General features: G+C 35.6%; 1 protein-coding gene and 2 pseudogenes across 8 annotated transcripts; 2 read left to right on the top strand and 1 right to left on the bottom strand.

The window, feature by feature from the left end:
- The first annotated feature begins 3,536 nt into the window (after positions 1–3,536).
- Positions 3,537–5,136, top strand: LOC147476097 (uncharacterized; annotated as a pseudogene). The gene is made up of 3 exons (XR_015209745.1): positions 3,537–3,662; positions 3,766–3,816; positions 3,861–5,136. The product of XR_015209745.1 is annotated as an uncharacterized LOC147476097 (transcript).
- A 2,247-nt stretch (positions 5,137–7,383) lies between these two features.
- LOC147476098 (enhancer of polycomb-like protein 1) lies at positions 7,384–8,524 on the bottom strand (annotated as a pseudogene).
- Positions 8,525–13,239: 4,715 nt separating this feature from the next.
- LOC147476099 (trafficking protein particle complex subunit-like protein) lies at positions 13,240–19,181 on the top strand. Of its 7 annotated transcripts, none has more exons than XR_015207814.1 (13): positions 13,240–13,624; positions 13,725–13,809; positions 14,765–14,895; positions 14,980–15,082; positions 15,283–15,297; positions 16,093–16,238; positions 16,436–16,634; positions 17,453–17,527; positions 18,017–18,133; positions 18,283–18,417; positions 18,511–18,609; positions 18,726–18,829; positions 19,077–19,181. XR_015207814.1 is itself a non-coding variant. In XM_086582810.1 (12 exons), exons 1-12 carry the CDS (start codon positions 13,326–13,328, stop codon positions 18,744–18,746), a joined length of 1,335 nt encoding a protein of 444 aa, XP_086438936.1. In that variant the 5' UTR covers positions 13,240–13,325; the 3' UTR covers positions 18,747–19,075. The 7 variants fall into 7 exon arrangements, 2 of the variants coding, with proteins under 2 accessions (XP_086438936.1, XP_086438937.1); XR_015207811.1 differs by having other exon boundaries at positions 18,283–18,327; XR_015207812.1 differs by having other exon boundaries at positions 16,439–16,634; positions 18,283–18,327.
- The last annotated feature ends 2,485 nt before the right edge of the window (positions 19,182–21,666 follow it).

Below are 21,666 nucleotides of genomic sequence, written 5' to 3' on the forward strand. Positions count from 1 at the left end.
AGTAAAGGCTTTAGTGGAACTTCACTAAAAGTGGAGTCATGGACTAGTATTAATGAAAAGATGAGCAAGAACTACAATGTCCCATACACACAAAGGCAACTTATCAAAAACCAATGGGACTACCTCCAAAAACAATATGCGGCATGGAGAGTCCTATAAAAAAGGACGAGACATGGAGTCAATTTTGTTGGGGTGTCTTTGAATTCCCGAATGAAGTCTGGGACGATTTAATTGAGGTAGAAACCAACACACTTTTTTTATTCATACAATTTATTAGCGTACACGGTTTTTTTTATTTGATTCATTTTATTGCGATAAACATAAATATCCGTTGACGGGTCAATTCAGGCATTCTCTATTGGCGAATAGGGAGTTGTTAGAATCCTTGTTTGAGCCCACCCTAGCTTGTGGTGATGAAATGTTTAATCACAAGCATCCAATTCCGATTACGAATGCCCCTAATGATCATGCTGCAAAGGTTCAGAATATTGAAAGTGATGGAGAGGAAAACCAAATTCATGGAGTTGATTACTTCACTAATGTCACAATTTGTGAGGACTATGATCGTTCATACACTTCACAGGATGTACCCATGGAAGACACACAATATAATCCTACTTATGATGTTCCATCTGATAATGAAGAATCTTCTACATATGCACAAAATACTGCAGTAGATGGACCACCAAACCAAATACATGTTCCGACTACTTCAAGAACAAAGAGTGATGCAAGTAGCTCACAGCAAAAACATAAGAGAGATTTGATTGAGCCATCAGATCCTCTTGTAAAGAGTATTAGAGAGCTTGTGGAGATGGTGAAGACTAAAACCATGGGTGACAAAAAGCTTAGCTTGTGGATGAAGGTGATGCGCAAATGAAAGAGTTATATGCTTTGGGTTTGCTAGATGATTCTCTTTACCTTAACTCCTTGGAAGCTCTTTTCCTTCATCCTTCTCACAATAAGAAGCTTCTGAATCTTCAAAAATATAGGCTTAAGATCCAATTCTTGAAGAATACTACTTCTAGCTAGGATGACCTAATCTATGCAAATGATGTGTTACTTGCATGACTTTCGTATTTACATTTTGTTGTCTGGATTATTGTCATATGATGGTTAATATAACTCCGCATTTATGAGTATTTTTGTTGACTTGATTGGTTATGGTTACTTTTTGTTGCTATGAGGTTATTATTTGATTTTGTTTTGTTACGTACTTTAATTCAGGGAAGATGACACCACGACAATGGTTATTAGTCTATTTAATCATAATATTCACATGACTTTCGACAAATCGTAAGCGATATAAGGTAGAAGATATGCATATCCTCACTTAATTACTGGAAAAATGTACGTACAAAAGCTTCTACGTGGAACTTCTACACATATGTTTAATATGTTTAGGTTGAAGAAGCCTGCCTAGCTTCATTATACTATGTGATCCTTTTCAGCAAAGGGGTTAGCTTCATGATAGTAAACATATTGATGTAGAGGAAAAAATGGCTATGTTTTTAATGACTATTGGTCACAATAAACGAAATCGAACAATAGTGGATCGATTTCAAATTATCAAAACCTAAGATCGAGATAGGAGATTGAATCAATCCATTTCCAAATTAAAGACAGACCATCAAATGATCAGAACCTAAGATCGAGATAGGAGATTGCACAGTTATATTACAGGATAAAATAAATGAAAAATTGTTCATGGTGGAAAAAAAATATATATAACATTATGTACCTCCTTCAGCTTTAATTCGGATTCTTCTATGCTATAAGCAAAATCGGTAAGACATGATATTAGTATGGACATGTAGAGAAAATATTATTATGTTATTAACAAAATCTCGGGAAAAAAAGAAATCCATAGCCAATATAAAGTCGCATTATGACAAGGTTTAGAAACAGAATCATCAATATTAATAGATCTAATCACTACACCAGTCCTCAAACTTTTGCATTTTTAGTCCTGACCAACCCTTGCTTCCCACATTCCAGACTCAACATTAAGATCAGGAACACCCTCTCCACTCCAACATGAATCACCTCAATTGCAGAAACCACTTTTTCGTTATCGAGTTTAATTAAACCATCTCCTTCTGTGGAAGACTTACTCATGGGTCTGTAGAAACCCTATATGGGGGAATTGTTATATTCAACCCTAGTTCAATAGCTTTTTCCACAATCTCAATGTAGCCTTAATATAGGTTCACTGAAGTGCTGGGATCAAGTTTTAGGCGTCAAGCCAACCTGATGCTTCTTATCCGGACTTTGAAATCAAGAAAAATATTCATCATTGAGCACATGCCTAGCTAAAAGTGAAAATTCTTGAATCAAATGCAATCTCAGAGGACTAAATTTGATTAACGGTGAATTTCCAACTTATTGTGTAAATAGAAATTGTTCAATCCTTGATGGTATCAATAAATAGTCTCCTAATCTTTTTCCTTGCTCAGTTTCCTCATCAAGAAAGTTATAATGGTAAGAGAATGGAATTTAAGATCGTTTCATATTATTGTTATTTTAGAGGTGCCACAATGTTTAGCCAAGGGTCCAGTAAAAAACAACATACCTTTCTGGAGATTTATGTAGCATGCGAAGTTGTTCGTGAAATAGCACTTTTGAAACCATATAGGTCACCTTGCTGCCAAATTCAAGAGCCATATCCCCTATCTCATCTATAACAACAAAGCTCCCTACACATTGGAAATCATCTTGACATCAATTACAATTTATTGAAAGGACAACATATTGTAGTTAATATCTCCTTTATATATTCCCCACTCTCTGACACCCACCTTAAGATTGGATATCAAAATGATGGATGCTGCAGAAAGGTAACTAATCCATAAAATAAGATGGCAAATGGCCAAACAACATAGAGTATTGAGTCATTGGACACATAGATCGAGAAAATCATTCATGGGACAGTTAAAATCATTGCAGAAGGATGCTTAAATGGCAACGGTCCATCCGTAAGAAATTCAACAATTGAACCCACCAACAAAATAAAAACTCATTGCATGAACAAAGACCCTGCTAATAGTCCACACAAAATAATACATAGTTTCTTATGGACAATTTGGCGCAACTTGACTTCGAAGAAGTACTTTACGACAAAAGTATGTCAGAAGTGAATCTAAAGAGATGATTTGCACAAAAGCAAGTAGAATTGGTGATACATGTGTTGGCTATATATATATATATATATATATATATATATCGGTTTGGCTATACTGCCACTCTTATCTCACACTTCTTCTCAGCCGTCCGATCCAACCTCAAGATCTGATGATCTAATTCACCCAAAATTTCCGATATTTCAAAATTTCGTGTTATTTCAAAAACAAAAAAACAAAAAAAAAGGAAAAACGCGAAATTTGAGAAGAAAACTCATCTCGTCTTCTTCTTCTTCTCCAAAACCCAAACCCTTCAAACAAATTCATAAATTATTCAAACAAATCGGTTTGCAAATTTAAAGCCGCCTCTACTAGAAGGCCGGTGTTTTTACAAATTTGTCTTAAACTAATAATCGGATGGCGATAGATCCAAGTAATGAAGGAGGGGCAACCGAAGAGAAGAGGGATATTTCTTACATTAAAAGTACCCGACTAAAGACCAAGAAGAAAGATGACAAGAATAATAATGAAGATGACGACTTGGTAAAACCTTCAAATTTAAAACCCTATTTTTATTTTATTTATTTTTTTTACTGCCTTTAATAATTTATGGTGTATTTTTTTTTTTTTTTTTTTTTTTATGTAGTCTGATGAGGATTTGGCATTGAAGCAACAATTGGAACTTTATGTTGAGAGAGTTCATGATTCTAATCCTGGTATCCAGAAAATTGCTCTTGAAAGCATGAGGTACATCGAATTCCTGCTAAGAAAGCTGTTGCTAAAATACCTACACCTCGATATGATATTGTAGATACTTATGAAAGAGATTATTTATGTACATTTAATCAACCGAATTCTTATTTAGGTGGCCGTGGAGCTCGTTCGGAGATTGGGGAGTTTGTTGCGTATGATCTTGATAATGAGGATGAAGATTGGTATGAAGAGGAGTATATTGAAAACGAAGCGAAAAAGAATAAGAATTTACTCACACCGGAAGAGTTTGAAGGGGTATTGTTTAGGTTAGAGGTTATGGATCATAAGACGAGGGAGAGAGCGGGTGTTATAACACCTACTCTTAGTTCGCCGATACCTGTTTTGTTATAGATGGATGATGCATTTGAGGTTATGTAGTTTGAGTCGATAAGTTATAGTGTTTTTCAATCGATTTTTAGGTATTGGAGAGATAAGAGAGAAAGGTGGCAAAAGCCTATTCTTCGTCGATTACAACCCCCACCGCCTGTTAATGATACTAATCCTTATAATGTGTTTCGTCCTAGGGAGAAAGTTCATCGGTTACATACAAGAAGAATGCAGAGGAGGAGAAAACAATGTGTTGTCGTTTGTTGGGCTTCGTCAAATTAGGCTTAATTTGGATCGGACTAAAGACAGTGATAGAGGCATTGATTAAGAGGGAAGAGAAGAAAAGAGAGTTATTAGAGAGTGAAGTTAGTATTCTCGGGTTCAAATGAAGTACAAACAAGATACTCGGTTTATGGAAGATGGTTTTGGGTTTGGCTTTCCACCTTATTCTTATACTATAGATTCATCGATCGAGGATGATGATTATCCCGATTCGGATGATATGACAATCACTTCGGCTTCCACCTCAACCGGCTTTTGTGCAGAATTTACCGTTTACAAGACCGTTAGATCCACAAAAATTGGTCGCTGCAGAAATCAAACCACCATTGAGTCCTCCAAATCGAAATGGTATGCCAGTCCAATTATACAGATTTCGTGGAAGGATTGGCGAGGGAGGACGGATAGTATTTGATAGATGGAATCCACTTTTGAGAACTCCAATTGGTCATGACAATGCTCCCTTTGTATCACCTATTTGATTTTCAAACTTTTGATCCGATAATTTGTATAGTTTTGACGTTTTCAAGAATGAATATGATTCATTTTTTGTGATACTTGATTGTAACAATGCCTTAATTAGCTCTTGTACTGAAGGCTGCATTTCCTTAGATCCTTCATCTGTTATTGGGAATTTTGATTTTCAATAATGGAGGAGATTGAATACTTAAATAATGGTGGACTTCTACTTGGTTTGGCATTAAGACCTCCATAGCTCAGTATTAAAGCAAGTAAGCAACTAAACTTGGAAATTTAGTTCCAATCTGCAAAATTGTAAGGATAATCTGTAAGGCCATTGGGTATTAAGCCATTTACACAAAAAAACCAAATGGTGATGGGCAGCTCAGGTGTAAATACAGTGTAGTTTAGCAGCAGCTAACGAAGTTTGGTTTTAGCAAATATTCCATATGCCGTCTATATTTTGAGTTTGTTGTTAAAAATACACTCCAAACTGTGATACAAAGTTGGTTACCAAATGATGTATTGAAGTATTCAACCCTTTTAATTACAGGTGGTTTAAGAAGAACTGGTTCAAGACGGTATAAGATCCATAAGTTTGTTTTATATCGAAATCCTAATACTGTCCATCCAATGATGCACAAAGATATACACATTATGGGAAAACAAACACTCGGACAATTACATAAATACTTCTAGTCACTCATCTATCTCCATGCCGATGCAACTATCAAGATCTTGTCCTCCCACCCAAAATGGAGTGCACCCCCTTCTTCTTTCAACTTGTATCTATCGCAGTACTGTTGTTTGAGTGTTCTGATCGTAGCTGTATAAGATCTTATTAGTCGAAACCGAGATAGTTATAGTCATAAGAAGGCCAGCTCCGTCCATTATGCTCTTTAATACAATATCAAGCATCCATTTGCTTCTTCTTGCCATTGCCTCAAGGATAATATTAGAGCGAGAAACAAAAGAATACAAATGTCAGTAACAATAACAAGAACAAGCAAGTCTAGATCTAGTTCAATGATGAATCCTCCCACATGTTAAAAATACTATGATACAATCAGCATATTCAATAATAATAAAATACAATCACAGAGTTACCAATTACTTGCTAAAAGTGGAGGTGAAACTCTTATAGTGACACTCTTATCTCACTCTTCTCCTCAGCCGTCCGATCTCGCCCTCAAGATCTGAAGATCTAATTCACTGATAAAACCGATATTTCAAAATTTTGCGGTATTTCAAAATTAAAAAAAAAACGAAAATAACAAAAAACACGAAATTGGGTTCTCTCTCTCTCTCGGCTTCTTCTTCTCCAGTTTGAACCAAGCTTCTGGATTAAGGTATTTTTCCACTTTTAATTCGTTTGATTTGTTATTTAATTAGCTTGGATTCGTTTGAAATAAACCTAGTAAACTTTATTCTTGGATGTAATTGGTAACTCTGTGATTGTATTTTATTATTATTGAATATGCTGATTGTATCATAGTATTTTTAACATGTAGGAGGATTCATCATTGAACTAGATCTAGACTTGCTTGTTCTTGTTATTGTTACTGACATTTGTATTCTTTTGTTTCTCGCTCTAATATTATCCTTGAGGCAATGGCAAGAAGAAGCAAATGGATGCTTGATATCATATTAAAGAGCATAATGGATGGAGCTGGCCTTCTTATGACTATAACTATCTCGGTTTCGACTAATAAGATCTTATACAGCTACGATCAGAACACTCCTTAAACAATAGTACTGCGATAGATACAAGTTGAAAGAAGAAGGGGGTGCACTCCATTTTGGGTGGGAGGACAAGATCTTGATAGTTGCATCGGCATGGAGATAGATGAGTGACTGGAAGTATTTATGTAATTGTCCGAGTGTTTGTTTTCCCATAATGTGTATATCTTTGTGCATCATTGGATGCACAGTATTAGGATTTCGATATAAAACAAAATTATGGATCTTATACCGTCTTTAACCAGTTCTTCTTAAACCGTCTGTAATTAAAAGGGTTGAATACTTCAGTACATCATTTGGTAACCAACTTTGTATCATAGTTTGGAGTGTATTTTTAACAACAAACTCAAAATATAGACGGCATATGGAATATTTGCTAAAACCAAACTTCGTTAGTCACTGCTAAAACTACAATCAGTATTTACACCTGAGCTGCCCATCACCATTTGGTTTTTTTGTGTAAATGGCTTAATACCCAATGGCCTTACAGATTATCCTTACAATTTTGCAGATTGGAACTAAATTTCCAAGTTTAGTTGCTTACTTGCTTTAATACTGAGCTATGGAGGTCTTAATGCCAAACCAAGTAGAAGTCCACCATCATTTAAGTATTCAATCTCCTCCATTATTGAAAATCAAAATTCCCAATAACAGATGAAGGATCTAAGGAAATGCAGCCTTCAGTACAAGAGCTAATTAAGGCATTGTTACAATCAAGTATCACAAAAAATGAATCATATTCATTCTTGAAAATGTCAAAACTATACAAATTATCGGATCAAAAGTTTGAAAATCAAATAGATGATACAAAGGGAGCATTGTCATGACCAATTGGAGTTCTCAAAAGTGGATTCCATCTATCAAATACTATCCGTCCTCCTCTGCCAATCCTTCCACGAAATCAGATATCGGACTGGCATACCATTCTGGACTGGAGGACTCAATGGTGGTTTGATTCCTGCAGCAGCCAATTTTTGTGGATCTAACGGTCTTGTAAACGGTAAATTCTGCACAAAAGCCGGTTGAGGTGGAAGCCGAGTGATTGTCATATCATCTAAATCAGGATAATCATCATCCTCGATCGATGAACCTATAGTATAAGAATAAGGTGGAAAGCCAAACCCAAAACCATCTTCCATAAACTGAGTATCTTGTTTGTACTTCATTTGAACCCGCAGAATACTAACTTCACTCTCTAATAACTCTCTTTTTTTCTCTTCCCTCTTAATCAATGCCTCTATCAATTGTCTTAGTCCGATCCAAATTACGCCTAATTTGACGAAGCCAATCAACGACAACACATTGTTTTCCCTCCTCTGCATTCTTCTTGTATGTAACCGATGAACTTTCTCCCTAGGGCCGAAAAACACATTATAAGGATTAGTATCATTAACAAAGCGGGGTAGCAATCGACGAAGAATAGGCTTTTGCCACCTTTCTCTCTTATCTCTCCAATACCTAAAAATCGATTGAAAAACACTATAACTTATCGACTCAAACTACATAACCTCAAATGCATCATCCATCTATAACAAAACAGGTATCGGCGAACTAAGAGTAGGTGTTATAACACCCGCTCTCTCCCTCGTCTTATGATCCATAACCTCTAACCTAAACAATACCCCTTCAAACTCTTCCGGTGTGAGTAAATTCTTATTCTTTTTCGCTTCGTTTTCAATATACTCCTCTTCATACCAATCTTCATCCTCATTATCAAGATCATACGCAACAAACTCCCCAATCTCCGAACGAGCTCCACGGCCACCTAAATAAGAATTCGGTTGATTAAATGTACATAAATAATCTCTTTCATAAGTATCTACAATATCATATCGAGGTGTAGGTATTTCAAAGAATGACTTTCTTAGCGAATTGATGTACCTCATGCTTTCAAGAGCAATTTTCGATACCGTGATTAGAATCATGAACTCTCTCAACATAAAGTTCCAATTGTTGCTTCAATGCCAAATCCTCATCAGACTACATATTCAAAAAAAAAAAAAAAAAATACACCATAAATTATTAAAGGCGAAAAAAAAAATAAATAAAATAAAAATAGGGTTTTAAATTTGAAGGTTTTACCAAGTCGTCATCTTCATTATTATTCTTGTCATCTTTCTTCTTCGGGTCTTTAGCTGGTACTTTAACAGAAGAAATATCCCTCTTCTCTTCAGTTGCCCCTCCTTCATTACTTGGATCTATCGCCATCTGATTATTAGTTTAAGACAACTGTAAAAACACCAGCAGCTTCTAGTAGACAGCTTAAATTTGCAAACCGATTTGTTTGAATAATTTATGAATTTGTTTGAAGGGTTTGGGTTTTGGAGAAGAAGAAGAAGACGAGATGAGTTTTCTTCTCAAATTTCGCGTTTTTCCTTTTTTTTTTTTTTTTTCTTTTTGTTTTTGAAATAACACGAAATTTTGAAATATCGGAAATTTTGGGTGAATTAGATCATCAGATCTTGAGGTTGGATCGGACGGCTGAGAAGAAGTGTGAGATAAGAGTGGCAGATTTAGAGTGGCAGTATAGCCATATATATATATATATATTAGAAAAATGGATTGGCACAAATCCATTGAGAAATGAATGAATAATTTGTCTCCCAAGTTACTCCACTTGAGATGAAATGGGTTTCACTTGAAACAATACGTAAAGAGGGAAAAACCTTTTCGAAAGGGTGCACTGGTTTGAAACAGTGCATTATGCCGAAAAGGTACGACCTTTTGAAATAGGCACTAGTTCGAAACAGTGCTTTATGCCGAAAAGGTACGACCTTTCGAAACAATGATTTATGCCAAAATGGTGCGTCCTTTCGAAACATGTGACTTTTCAAAGAGGTGCCTAACTTTTTTAAAGAGTTATTGTGCCGAAAAGGCATTTCTTACCTATAAATAGTGGATGAATTTGGAAAGAAAGACACACCATATCACACATTTTGATATTTCTCTTCTCCCTCTGTTCTTAGTCAAATACTATGTTGTGTTATCTGATTATATAGAATTGAAGTGCTAGCTTTCTATAAAAGGAAATACGTTCTATCTTGGGAGACAGTTTCTCATTAACCTTTAAGCACCGTGAGGGGGAAAATCTGTCTTAAGGACATAGTGGTTCTACACTAGGCTCAGATTTAACAAAAAAGTACAACACTTACAAGACAAAAGGTTAGTAATGTTTGGTGATTGGTAAATAGTAAGTACAATTAAGTTGTATATTCCCAACAACTTAAGACAGATCCATTGCCTTGAATTAATTTTTGGTTATACTTATTGTTAATGCACTAACAATCTTGAAGTGTTTTGTTCACATTTCGTTGAGAAGCGGTGGTTGAAAGATTGATATGTGGCAGAAACATTTTCTTGCCATAGTTCATCACTATGATATTTCCATGTGATGGGACATGTATGTATTTCTAGTTAATTACACACTCAGAAATTTTATTTTGGCAGTTCTTTAATTAGTAGTGAACGCTAAGGTGACCTTCAAAATTCCTTCAATCCGTTTGAAGAGATGTGAAAGAAGGGAATGGTTCACGTACTGATTGAATGGAAAGTCAATTTGTGTCGATGAAGTGCTTGAAGCACACTAGTTTGTGTCCAATTTAATGGATGTCTAGTAACATAAATAACCACCATGGTCTTTGTAATGGTCTTGGCGCCATATGGTTTGGGTTTAAACAAAAATGGTTCATTGAACATGGGTGGAATTAAAATGAACTTGACGAAAAGGTGTGACTGTTTGAAAAGGCAAACACTTGGAAGAGGAACCAAGATATTTCAAACAAGACACTGGCCTGTTGGTAAGATAAGGTTCAAGACTTGGAATTTTTGTGACTCTTTGTGAACATAACCAATAACCAACAGAAGTAATAAATGGTTGACTATTCAGTCTTATGAATGTCAACATACGTGTAAGCAAATTAAGGTCTTAGAAGTGTTTAGATATTATATGAATGATATGTGATATTCTTTAACAAGACGCCTCACTTGAAAAACATACATCTAAATGATTTTCCAATTTATTGACTTTGTCATGAGAAATTGGAAAAATGTGGGGGATTATGTATCTCCTTAAATTAATCAATTCAAAATTGGAAATTTGTTGAAGCATTACTCAAAAGACATCAAATGCATGTAGTGTTTTACTCTAGGAAAGATGCATAAATTTCAAGGAAATCCTCATAGCAAATGTGCATAGCAAGGTCCACTATGGAATCATAATTCATAGCGTTGGACAAGGCTAGAGAAGAAGCAGAGTGACTTCAAAATTTCTTAGAGGATATTCCAAATTGGGCTAAACATGTGTCAGCAGTGTGTATATACTGTGAAGTCAATCTGCTATTGGTAGAGCACAGAGTATCATGTATAACGGGAAGTCTCGACACATCCGTCATAGACATAACACCATTAGACAATTGCTCTCAAATGGAGTTATCTCAATCGACTATGCAAGGTCAAAAGATAACATTGCAGATCCGCTTACAAAAGGTTTAACAAGAGAGCAAGTGGAAAAATTATCAAGGGGAATGGGCATAAAACCTTTGAGATAATCAAACAAGAATCCTCATAATGGAAAAACCAACCTAGTTGACTGGACATCCCAATATCTAGGTTCAATGGGCCAACTAAATTATGTCTGTGACTCAGTGAGCACTGAAGAGTAATACTATACTCTAACCCATTCCTATATAGCGCATATCTGCCGCGAGACCCAGGATAAGTCAAACTTTTAATGATTTACTATATCTTTGAAAGTTATGTTATCTAAGTAGAGTATTGCAGAATACTCTTTATAGAAATCACCTATGTTCGTGCGAAGTGGGGCAATTTCTATGAGAATTTTAAAGGCAAATGTCTTAGAAGCACTATCTAAAACCAAGAAGTGTTCAAGGCCAAAATGAACACAAACGTGAGAACCAACAGTATTCGAGAAGGTACTGTGTGAAAATGATTGTCTAGGTTTATACAAACGGTTGACAGTTCAAGGACATTAATTGAAGTCTACTGATCGTCCAATTAAATCCGATTGTCTTTCACTAAGGCAAGTTCAAGGCCTCCCAGGCTACTTGACCTGATGAGGTATTTAAGCATGCGCATAAGCAAATTTGTTGGCCAACAACACCTCAATTTTATTGGTTTCCTTATCTTTTCCAAACTGTCATAATCTATAAGCGTTTTATGTTGTTAACAACATATTGGATCAAGTTAAAGTAGAAAATACCTGCCGCCTTATATAATATGCATTGAATACATACAGTGGTGCCAATGGAAATGATATGATATGAGCATGGTAGTGTGATCAATCAAGGGTAGTACACTTTAAGATGAGATAAATAACCATAGTTCTATACTTCACATAAGGTGATCCATCACCAGATACTTTTTTAGTACGAAGAAGATAGAGTATAGGCGCAATTAATTACATGAACTACTATATATAGATTTCCCAATTGGAGTTGGTCGTATGTGATTTCTTTGTGATGTAGAATTAAGTCATAGATCTTTGTAGAGATTATTTCTTATAATTAAATTGTTATTAAGAGAAACAGGGTTTATAGGAAACACTCTCCCTAATTATAGGAAACTTTTTAATTTCAGAATTAAACCGTAGATCTTTGTAGAGATTATTTCTTGTAATTAATTGTTATTAAGAGAAACAAAGTTTATACGAAACACTCTCCCTGCTTATAGGAAACTTTTTAATTTCTAACTTAAGTTAGAAATCTATGACTCGATCTCTATGAGTGTTCCAATTGAATTAGGAAAGTGTTTAATGTGGAAATCGACTCTCTATGAGTGTTCCAATTGAATTAGAAAAGTGTTTAAAGTGGAAATCGACTCTCTATGAGTGTTCCAATTGAGTTAGGAAAATGTTTAACGTGGAAATCTCTATTTATTTTTAAGTGTCCACGTGGCATAACTCTATCAAGAATGCGCCACCTAGGAAAGAGACTGTCCACCTCACCTCTACTCTGCTTTAATATAGAGAGGTGATATATAGATAGATATATGGATATATTGATATTTGAAACTATTGAAATTACATACACGTGTATCCCATATTATTGTATACGCATCACCATACGGGTTGGGTCGGTTATTCTCGGGTTTTGAAAATACTAGGATACTGCTAAGCAGTGGGGGCGTGAGCGGAGAGGGAGGAGTGGAGATGAAGGGCGGAGAAGAGAGAGAGACTGTTAAAGGGAGGGGGGATGGAGAAGAGAGAGAGAGACTACTGGAGAAGAAAAAAGGGTGCGATCGGACACAAAAAGAAGTGTTTTTGGGGGGCATGCATTGCAAAAAGAGAGGGTGACACGACGCAAGCGATTTTTTGGGTGACTTTAGAAAAGCGACCTCAAGAGTTCGCTACGCTCACGGATACACCGACATAATCGGTTATGTAAATTAGCAATCCGATCTAAGTGGATAACCGACCCATATGACTCAGTTTGGGTCCGGCCGGCTGATTTTGTGGGTTACTGTGGTCCAAGCCATTGGAACATGGACTGGGCCTCCAATTCCTTGTAGCCACTTCTTCGAACATGGACCCCAATTACTCGGTCCAACCCATTTGGCCCAACTTCTCTCCTTCTTCTTCTTCCCCATCTCTCTCAAAACTTGAGATCAATCCTAAAAACTCAAATTCACACCATGAATACAACAGCAACACAAGGAGGGGGCCCACATTCATTAGCATTTAGAGTAATGAGACTCTGTAAACCATCTTTCCAAATTGACACACCTCTTTTTCTAGACCCACTTGATCTTTTAACTGGTGAAGACATTCTAGACAACTCTATTCCTTCTTCTCAACTCCCATCTCTTTTCCCACCTTTTAATAACATTCAAAGCCTTGAAACTGATCTTTCTTATCGAAATAGACATGAACTAAATACCCCTTTTGATGCCATGGGTCTTTCTGGTCTCCTTGTTCTTCCTCAAGCCTTTGGGTATGTTTTGTTTTGGATTTTAATTGGTTGGGCAGTTTTTCTTTTTAGTTTTAATAATAAGTTCCCCTGATGTGTGTGTGTGTGTGTGTGTGTTTTGCAGGGCAATTTATTTGGGAGAGACGTTTTGTAGTTATATTAGTATTAATAATAGTTCTACTTATGAAGCTCGGGAAGTTGTGATCAAGGTACTTCTCTTTTACATGTTTATGAACATTGATTTTTATTTGTTTTTGAGGTGACATACCCATAGGGGAATTAGATTCCTTAACCCTCGCTTAAATCGAAGACAGTGGTAGAATCCTATGTAGGGATAAAGTGCTCGAATGTTATATCTCTTGGTTCCTTGATGTTTGTTGGATTAAAAGAAAAGTGGCATTTGATGAAGATGAGACCTCAAAGCCAGCTGAGATGCCGTGAAATGACGTTCGTTGCCTTCTATTTACCTGTGCAACGAGATTGCATATGAAAATGGACTCCAAGTACTACTGCTTGTGACAGAATTAAAAGATCCATCAACCAAGCTGGACAATAGAAATGACATCCTAAGAGGACATTGTTGATTGCATTCCAGCACTATGTTCTAAAGAACATCAATTGACCACAAATTTCTTCCTCGTGATGTGATTATGTATGATGGTGGAATATGAATGCACACACACAACGCAACCACAAATCAATAAGGATAGAACAAAATATGAACTTCTACCTGAAAGAGAAAGCCTCAAAAGATGATCCATCTAGGTAGTTCCACTAGATGCTGATTTATCAAAAAAGAAAATCTAGGCAGTTCTGTTTCATACACCAAATCAAGGCGACTCTTCCAAGTTCTCACTAAAGTCAATTGCACATCATGTGCCTGTCCCTCAAATTGTCTCTTATGTTAGCTATTGATAGTTTGCTATTTCTTGTGAACCAAGTAATGGAGGGACATGGAGAAGAATCAATATGATATGTTAGTTAAGTGTTGGATTTGTGTGCGTGTGCATATAGAATTTAACAATTGGGTTTGGGATATTTAGCTCTTGTTCAATCTATGTTTTCACTTCTATTTCTCATGATGACGCATTGTGTACCTACTTTGTACTATTTTGATTGTTATGATAGCCTGTACCATACCTAAATGGGTCTGACTGGATGCAGGCTGAAATTCAAACTGAGAAGCAGAGGATCTTACTTCTTGATACTTCAAAATCACCTGTAGAGTCTATAAGATCTGGGGGCAGATATGATTTTATCGTGGAACATGATGTGAAAGAACTTGGGGCTCACACGTATGGTTAAAATCTTGTCCGTTTGCTCTTTCTTGATCAAGATACCATATCCTAATGTATTGATTTGCTTGCAATGATACTCAGGTTGGTATGCACAGCATTATATAATGATGGCGATGGAGACCGCAAATATCTTCCACAGTTTTTCAAGTTCATCGTTGCAAATCCTCTTTCGGTTAAAACAAAGGTACTATCCTGTCTCATAATTTGCATGATCAGAATGTTCCTTCGTTAACACCTAGTTGCTTCGGTTGTAACTTGTAAGCAACAACCTGTACATATAAAGATGCTTTTAAAAAAATTAGCTGCTGCCTGGGATGTTGTCTTAGTATTCTCTTACATCCTTTAATATGGGTTGTGCACTAAATTCTCTGATACTTTGTGCAGGTTCGCACTGTCAAGGTAGGTTCTTGCTGTTTGCATTTGTGAGTGTAAGTTCTCGTAATATTTTATTCAGTTAGAAATTTTATGAATCACTTGTCTTGAATGACTGAAATTTAAATCAATGCCTTGAACCTATCTATAAGGTGCCATAGTTATCATGAGTGAATTTTTTGCTGATCCAGATAGGGGGAAGAAATGCTGAGTAAGCTGTTAGTAAAGCAACGAGCACAATTGATATGAAAATTTTCTTTTAATGTTTAGTACGCACATCAATACTATTACAGTATTACAATGCAGATTATTCAGCCAACTTTGTTGAGTGTTTAGAGGTTGAAGCTTTGCACTTGTCAATCACAAGTCGTGCAGCTAAAAAACTAATTAATAGATAAGTAACATAAACAATGCTAGTGCAGGTTCATTCTTTTGAAATTGATTGACTATTTTATGTGTTGCTGCTCTGAACAACCTGACTAAGTCAAACTAATTGGTTACTAAGAAATCTCTACTGTTTAGGCGGTTGTTCATATCATGAAGCTTAAAGACAATACTAATGTTAACATGGATATTTGTTGCATCACCTCCTTTTTGTAGATAGGTAATCTGCTAGTTGAGTTTAAGCATTGGTTTAGCCTAACTCCATTGGTCTGTCATATAAAAGTTCCTGATTTAGATCCAGAATTTCTATTTTCTCTAGGTCCTATGTTTGTTCAAAAGTAAATAAGACCTTTTTCAGATTGCCTTCCTCTGCGAAATGAATTGTATGATGTTAATTTTCTAGTCTGCTTGATGATAGTTGGATCCTTTTACCTTCAGGAAAATACGTTTTTGGAGGCTTGCCTGGAAAATCATACAAAAACAAACCTTTATATGGATCAAGTTGAGTTTGAACCTGCTCAGAATTGGAGTGTGAAAGTACTGAAAGCAGATGAGCATCAGTCACTTTCTAATTCCCAGACTAGGTGGCTTGAGATATCCATTTTTTTTGGTTTAAGTACTTGTAGTTCACTCATTTCAGATATTTGGTCTTTTTTTTCCTCTTGTTAGTACGTATCTTTCCTTTGTTTATGTATAGCTTACTACTTGTTTATTCTTTCTTTTTTAGAAACTGACATGTAACATCTTTTTCTTGTTGATCTTCATTCAATTTGTGGACTAGCAGAGAGATATTTAAGCCACCTATTCTCATAAGATCGGGGGGAGGAATCCACAATTATCTCTATCAGTTGACATTGGCTTCACATGGGTCTCAACAAATGAAAGTCGAGGGAAGTAACTCCCTTGGTAAACTTCAGATAACTTGGCGTACTAATCTGGGTGAACCAGGGCGTTTGCAGACGCAACAAATACTTGGAAGTGTAAGTGTGCATTCATCTTAATTAAGTGGTTACACTTTGTTCCTGACATCCTAATGTACTGCACTGTGCAACTTTTACCTCGTTTGGTCTTTTGATCCAATGGATACGCTATGAAATGTATGATAGGTCAATAGTAATAAATAGAACTCTAGAATTGGGGTTTGTTTCAAGGGGTGCCCTTTGATGATAGCTGATTCGGTTTTGTCACCTTGTGGTATTACTTTTAATGATTTGCTCCTTTCGTTATGTAAGATCTGCATATGCATAGGATTGAGGTTCTACCTGTGGAAGTACACGAGTATTAATGTCCATGGACAAACCGGATTCTGTACAACTTCACCGTACTCATGTGTGGTGGATACTAAATAGGGTCTTAAAACATTGGCAAACTGCTTTAAGAAATGTGCTCCAGAATCCGTCATATCATACAATCACTCAACACCAAAATGTATTCATTTATTCCTTCGGTCTTAATAAATTAGTTTAGAATATGAATAGGTCTTCCTATACAACTATATACGACTAAGCTACTTGTGGTGTATTTGTATGCGCTGATCCTTCCACATGAAGAGGGGCAACCTAATTTTGATCGCTTTCTTCATGACAAATGGTCTTGTGATCATGTGGATGTACCTAAAAACAACGTGTGGGAAACCACATTAAGTACTTGGCGCTTGGGGTTTTTTCTGTTCTTTTCCTTTCATTTGTTAATGAGTACAAATTTTATTTACTGATTAAAATAAAAGCATAAATTGAAATTGTTTTGGTGAGAGTGCTAATACAACAGGCATAACTCCTGCACAAATATTCTTTTGCAGCCTATTGCACGAAAAGAGATTGAACTGAAGATTGTGGAGGTTCCATCTTTCATCATCTTAGCGAGACCCTTCTTGGTAATTATGTTACCTCGATTCTGCCAGATGTTTTTGGTTTTTCATATTTACTACACATATTTGCAGCCTGAATTTGAAAAGCTGCATTTTCTATGATAAAAGTATATTTCTCATTCTAAGCACGATTGGTTTGAAGGACTATCACCCATTTTATACCTAAACCGCATGCTTCTTGTTATAACCTTCTGTTTAGAAATTCTACTAGTTTGGTCATTTAAGTCAAGTTTTGCTGTGGAATCTGGATGGTTAAGATTGTATGGCTAAGATGAAAACTGTGTAACATTCTTTTTTGTTTCTCTCTTTTTAATATATTCTACTGTGTATATGATTTGCAGATGCGGTAGCAGTGTAAAATGAAGATACCTATTTAAAATTTAAAAAAAAAAGGGAAAAGAAAATTCTAAAATTGGAGTTTGATTCCTATTTTACGTGTTAGATGCAGTTATAAGGCATTCATGTAGAAGTTCATAGAAGTCGTGTTCTTCACAGGTACGCTTAAACCTTTCAAACCAGACGGAGATGAAAATGGGACCATTTGAAATATTTTTCTCACAAAGCATTCCCGAGGATGAGAAAGCTGTTATTGTTAATGGTCTCCAGACAATGGTAAGGTGTTGCCTTTTCCAGTAAGTCTTCAAAAATACATGAGTTGAAGTGTGAATAGTCGAGAGTTTCTGCATGGGCCCCCAGTGAATTAATTTAATTGACTCTATGTTTGAAAGAATGAGTTAACTGAGTTGACGTATTTTGTACAGGTTTTACCAGAAGTGGAAGCATTTAGCTCTACAGATTTGAACCTTGTGAGTGGAAAGTTTAGATATTCAACTTTTAGATCCTTACTGCACTTGAAATTTGCTTGAGTCTCCATGGTGCCGTTAGTATACAAGAATGTAATGATGATTGATGAGTAATTATCATAGGTCCATTTATTTCTCATTCCAGCCTTCCTTTAAAGTGATACTTTTTTGCCTTTGCTAATGCAGAGTCTGATTGCTACTAAACTCGGTGTTCAGAGAATCAGCGGGATTACAGTGTTTGACGTGAGAGAGAAGAAAACTTATGAACCTCTTCCAGATATGGAGGTTCATTTCCAAAACAAATTAACTTCAATCTTACATTGCATTTCCTTAACATCTTAATGGAGCCAACCACCTTACTGTATCTGACATGTCTGTTGAAACCATTTATATCTTTGCAGATATTTGTGGATGCAGATTGATACAATTGGTGCTTCAGATTCCTTTGTGGCAGAAATTGCGTATAAAACTCCTTCCGCAGCTTAAATTTGCTCTTCATTGTCTGGTAACTCCCTTAAATAGCTGAGTTGGAATCTTGCCCTCAGTTTCAGATCAGTAACCGCCTAATCAAGTACTGATTCCCTTCACTGCGTTGGTGGACCTGCTGCTATCTCGTAAAGTGTGCCATGCCCAAAACCCGGGGAGGCAGGAATGCAGGGTTTCTGTTCATTGAAACTTTATAATTGTATCTTTTGTGCAGACAAGGTTGTGTGAATTGATCTCAGTTTTAAAGTTAGTTATTTTTTTTGCAGATTGTCTTCAGTTCCTGTTACTAATTGTATGTAGATTCATTCATCAACTCTCGAGTACTTTGAGTTTGTATCGCCATTTTACTAGTCCAGAATTTTTGTCTAGCATTTGAAGTATTGTAGCCCTGGAGGAAGTAGAATGATTCTACATGATAACGTGCATTCAAAACTCATCTTTTGATCTGGTGGGTGGGGGGTGGGCCTGGGCTTGAACCTCTGGCTTCTTAGTTGCATTAAGGTTTGTCTACCGTCTTGCGTGCTCGCTTTTTTGTAGCCTCGGCTTTGAGCCCAATCCCGCGAGTTTTTTTTTTATTTTCCTATAATTTCTAAGTTTGAATTGATCAACTAAATTTTGGCAAGAAAACTTGTTTAGTTAATGTTTATTCATCTTTAATCTTACAGTTGTCTAGCTTTACTCCCCCAGAATTTATCCCCCCGTTCTTTCATCAAGAGGTTTATCGCTTTAAGATCACACCACATCCAAATCAATTGTTATCTTTTTGGTTAATGCATGTAAAAAGACTTCATTGCCCTTTGTTCTTTTAATATTTTTCTAACTTTACCCCCAGAATTTAGGCTAATTAACTTTATCCTTCCAGTTCTTTCATCTAGAGGTTTATCCTCCAGAATTTAGGTCAATTAGTTTTACCTCCCTAGTTATTTCATTTAGAGGTTTACTCCCTAGGACCACAACACATCCAAATCAACTGAGTTTGACCATAGTATTTTTTGTCAATACAAATGAAAAGACTCTAATGCCCTTTTTTAGGTATAATTACATAAATACTTTGTGACTTTGGCAAATACAAAATTCAAATTCAAATCATCTAGGACACATGTCACGATCTTGTAAACTATATCCGACGGCTATACACCATCACTACCATTTAGGGGTGCAAACGGATAGGTTCGGATTTGGATATAACTGTATCCGAATTTGAATCCGAAAATTTATACCGATATCCGAACCCGTATCCGAATCCGACGAAGATTAAAAAATTTATCCGAATCGGATATCGGATAATATCCGATCCGAAAATTAAAATTAATTAAAATTTTATTTGCTTTGAATAATTCATTTTACCACTATAAAAACTAGTATAAATATATATATTTATCATTTATTATTATTATTTTGTTATTACAATTTTATATTATTAGTTTATGATTTTATATAATATTTTATACAATAAAAAAAAAAATAAAAAATAAATTATATATTTTATATATTTTGTTATATACCAATCCTTATCAAGTGACATCCATACCCTTAGAGTGGTATATGACTGTCGGATAGAGTTCACAAAATCATGACATGTGTCCTAGATGATTTGAATTTGAATTTTGTATTTGCCAAAGTCACAGGATATTTATATAATTATACCTAAAAAAGGGCATTAGAGTCTTTTCATTTGTATTGACCAAAAACACTACGGTCAAACTCAGTTGACTTGGATGTGTTGTGGTCTTGGGGGGTAAACCTCTAAATAAAAGAACTAGGGGGGTAAAGCTAATTGATCTAAGTTTTTGGGGGTAAAGCTAGAAAACTATTAAAAGGACAAAGAGCAATGAAGTCTTTTTACATATATTGACCAAAAAAGATAAAATTTGATTTGGATGTGGATGATCTTAGAGTGATCTTAAAGGTGGGGCGGCTAATTGGCCTAAATTCTGGGAGATAAAGCTAGAAAACTGTTAATCTTACTAGCAAGTTTTCCTGACGGTAAGTCCGAGTTATTTTTGTATGAATTTCTTGTGTAAAAAGCTGTTGATATTAAAATTTGAGAGGTTTAAGGGTTGTAGGAATAATAATCTCCACAATGGTAGTTCATTTTGCGAGAACTGTCAAAAATAAGAGCTTTGATTTAAAAGTACCTATCAAATGGAAGTTCTGTTTGAAAAGGGTGATTGTAAGTTCAGCGAGACAACCACTGCATCAGAAATACGAAAAATGCGTGGTCAACCCGCACACCACCTGCTCTCAGACGTCCCATACTCTAGAACATGGGTGAACATCTATCGCTTCAATTAATTAGAACTAATGAATTCCATGAACAATCTTAGGAATGATAATGAACAAGTTGTTCTAAAACTATAATTTTCTTTTTCTTCATGTGTGTGTATGTGTCATGTCCCTCAAGCACTGGCATGGTATTTTAATATTGTGCAAGGGTATTTTAGTATTTTACTTATTGGGTAAGTGAGTATAAAGAGAGAAATGTTGTTTAGAGAAATCAAGAAGAAAATAGAAGAAACCATGCTTTAGTTTAAGTTTAAGTGAAACAGAGATTAGGCTCTGCATTTGTTTGAATCAGAAATTGTTTGTCCAATTATCTTGTTTCTGTTTACTGTTTAGGTCTTCACAAACTCGGTTTACTATTTATGTGAACTCGGCTCACTGTTCATAAGAGTGGTTTACTGTTCACTAAATGGATCTAGTTCATAACAGTATGAGTGACATATTTTGTCAATGGTGTTTTGGTGCACAAACAACGCTTCAATTTTATTTGCTATTGAATGTCGAAATCACTTACATATTGGAATAGTACCTATTATTCTTTTAATATTGTTATATTATTCTCTTATTCAAATC

This window comes from Coptis chinensis, chromosome 9, assembly GCF_015680905.1.
Source record: "Coptis chinensis isolate HL-2020 chromosome 9, ASM1568090v1, whole genome shotgun sequence".
In the NCBI taxonomy this organism is placed as follows: Eukaryota; Viridiplantae; Streptophyta; class Magnoliopsida; order Ranunculales; family Ranunculaceae; genus Coptis; species Coptis chinensis.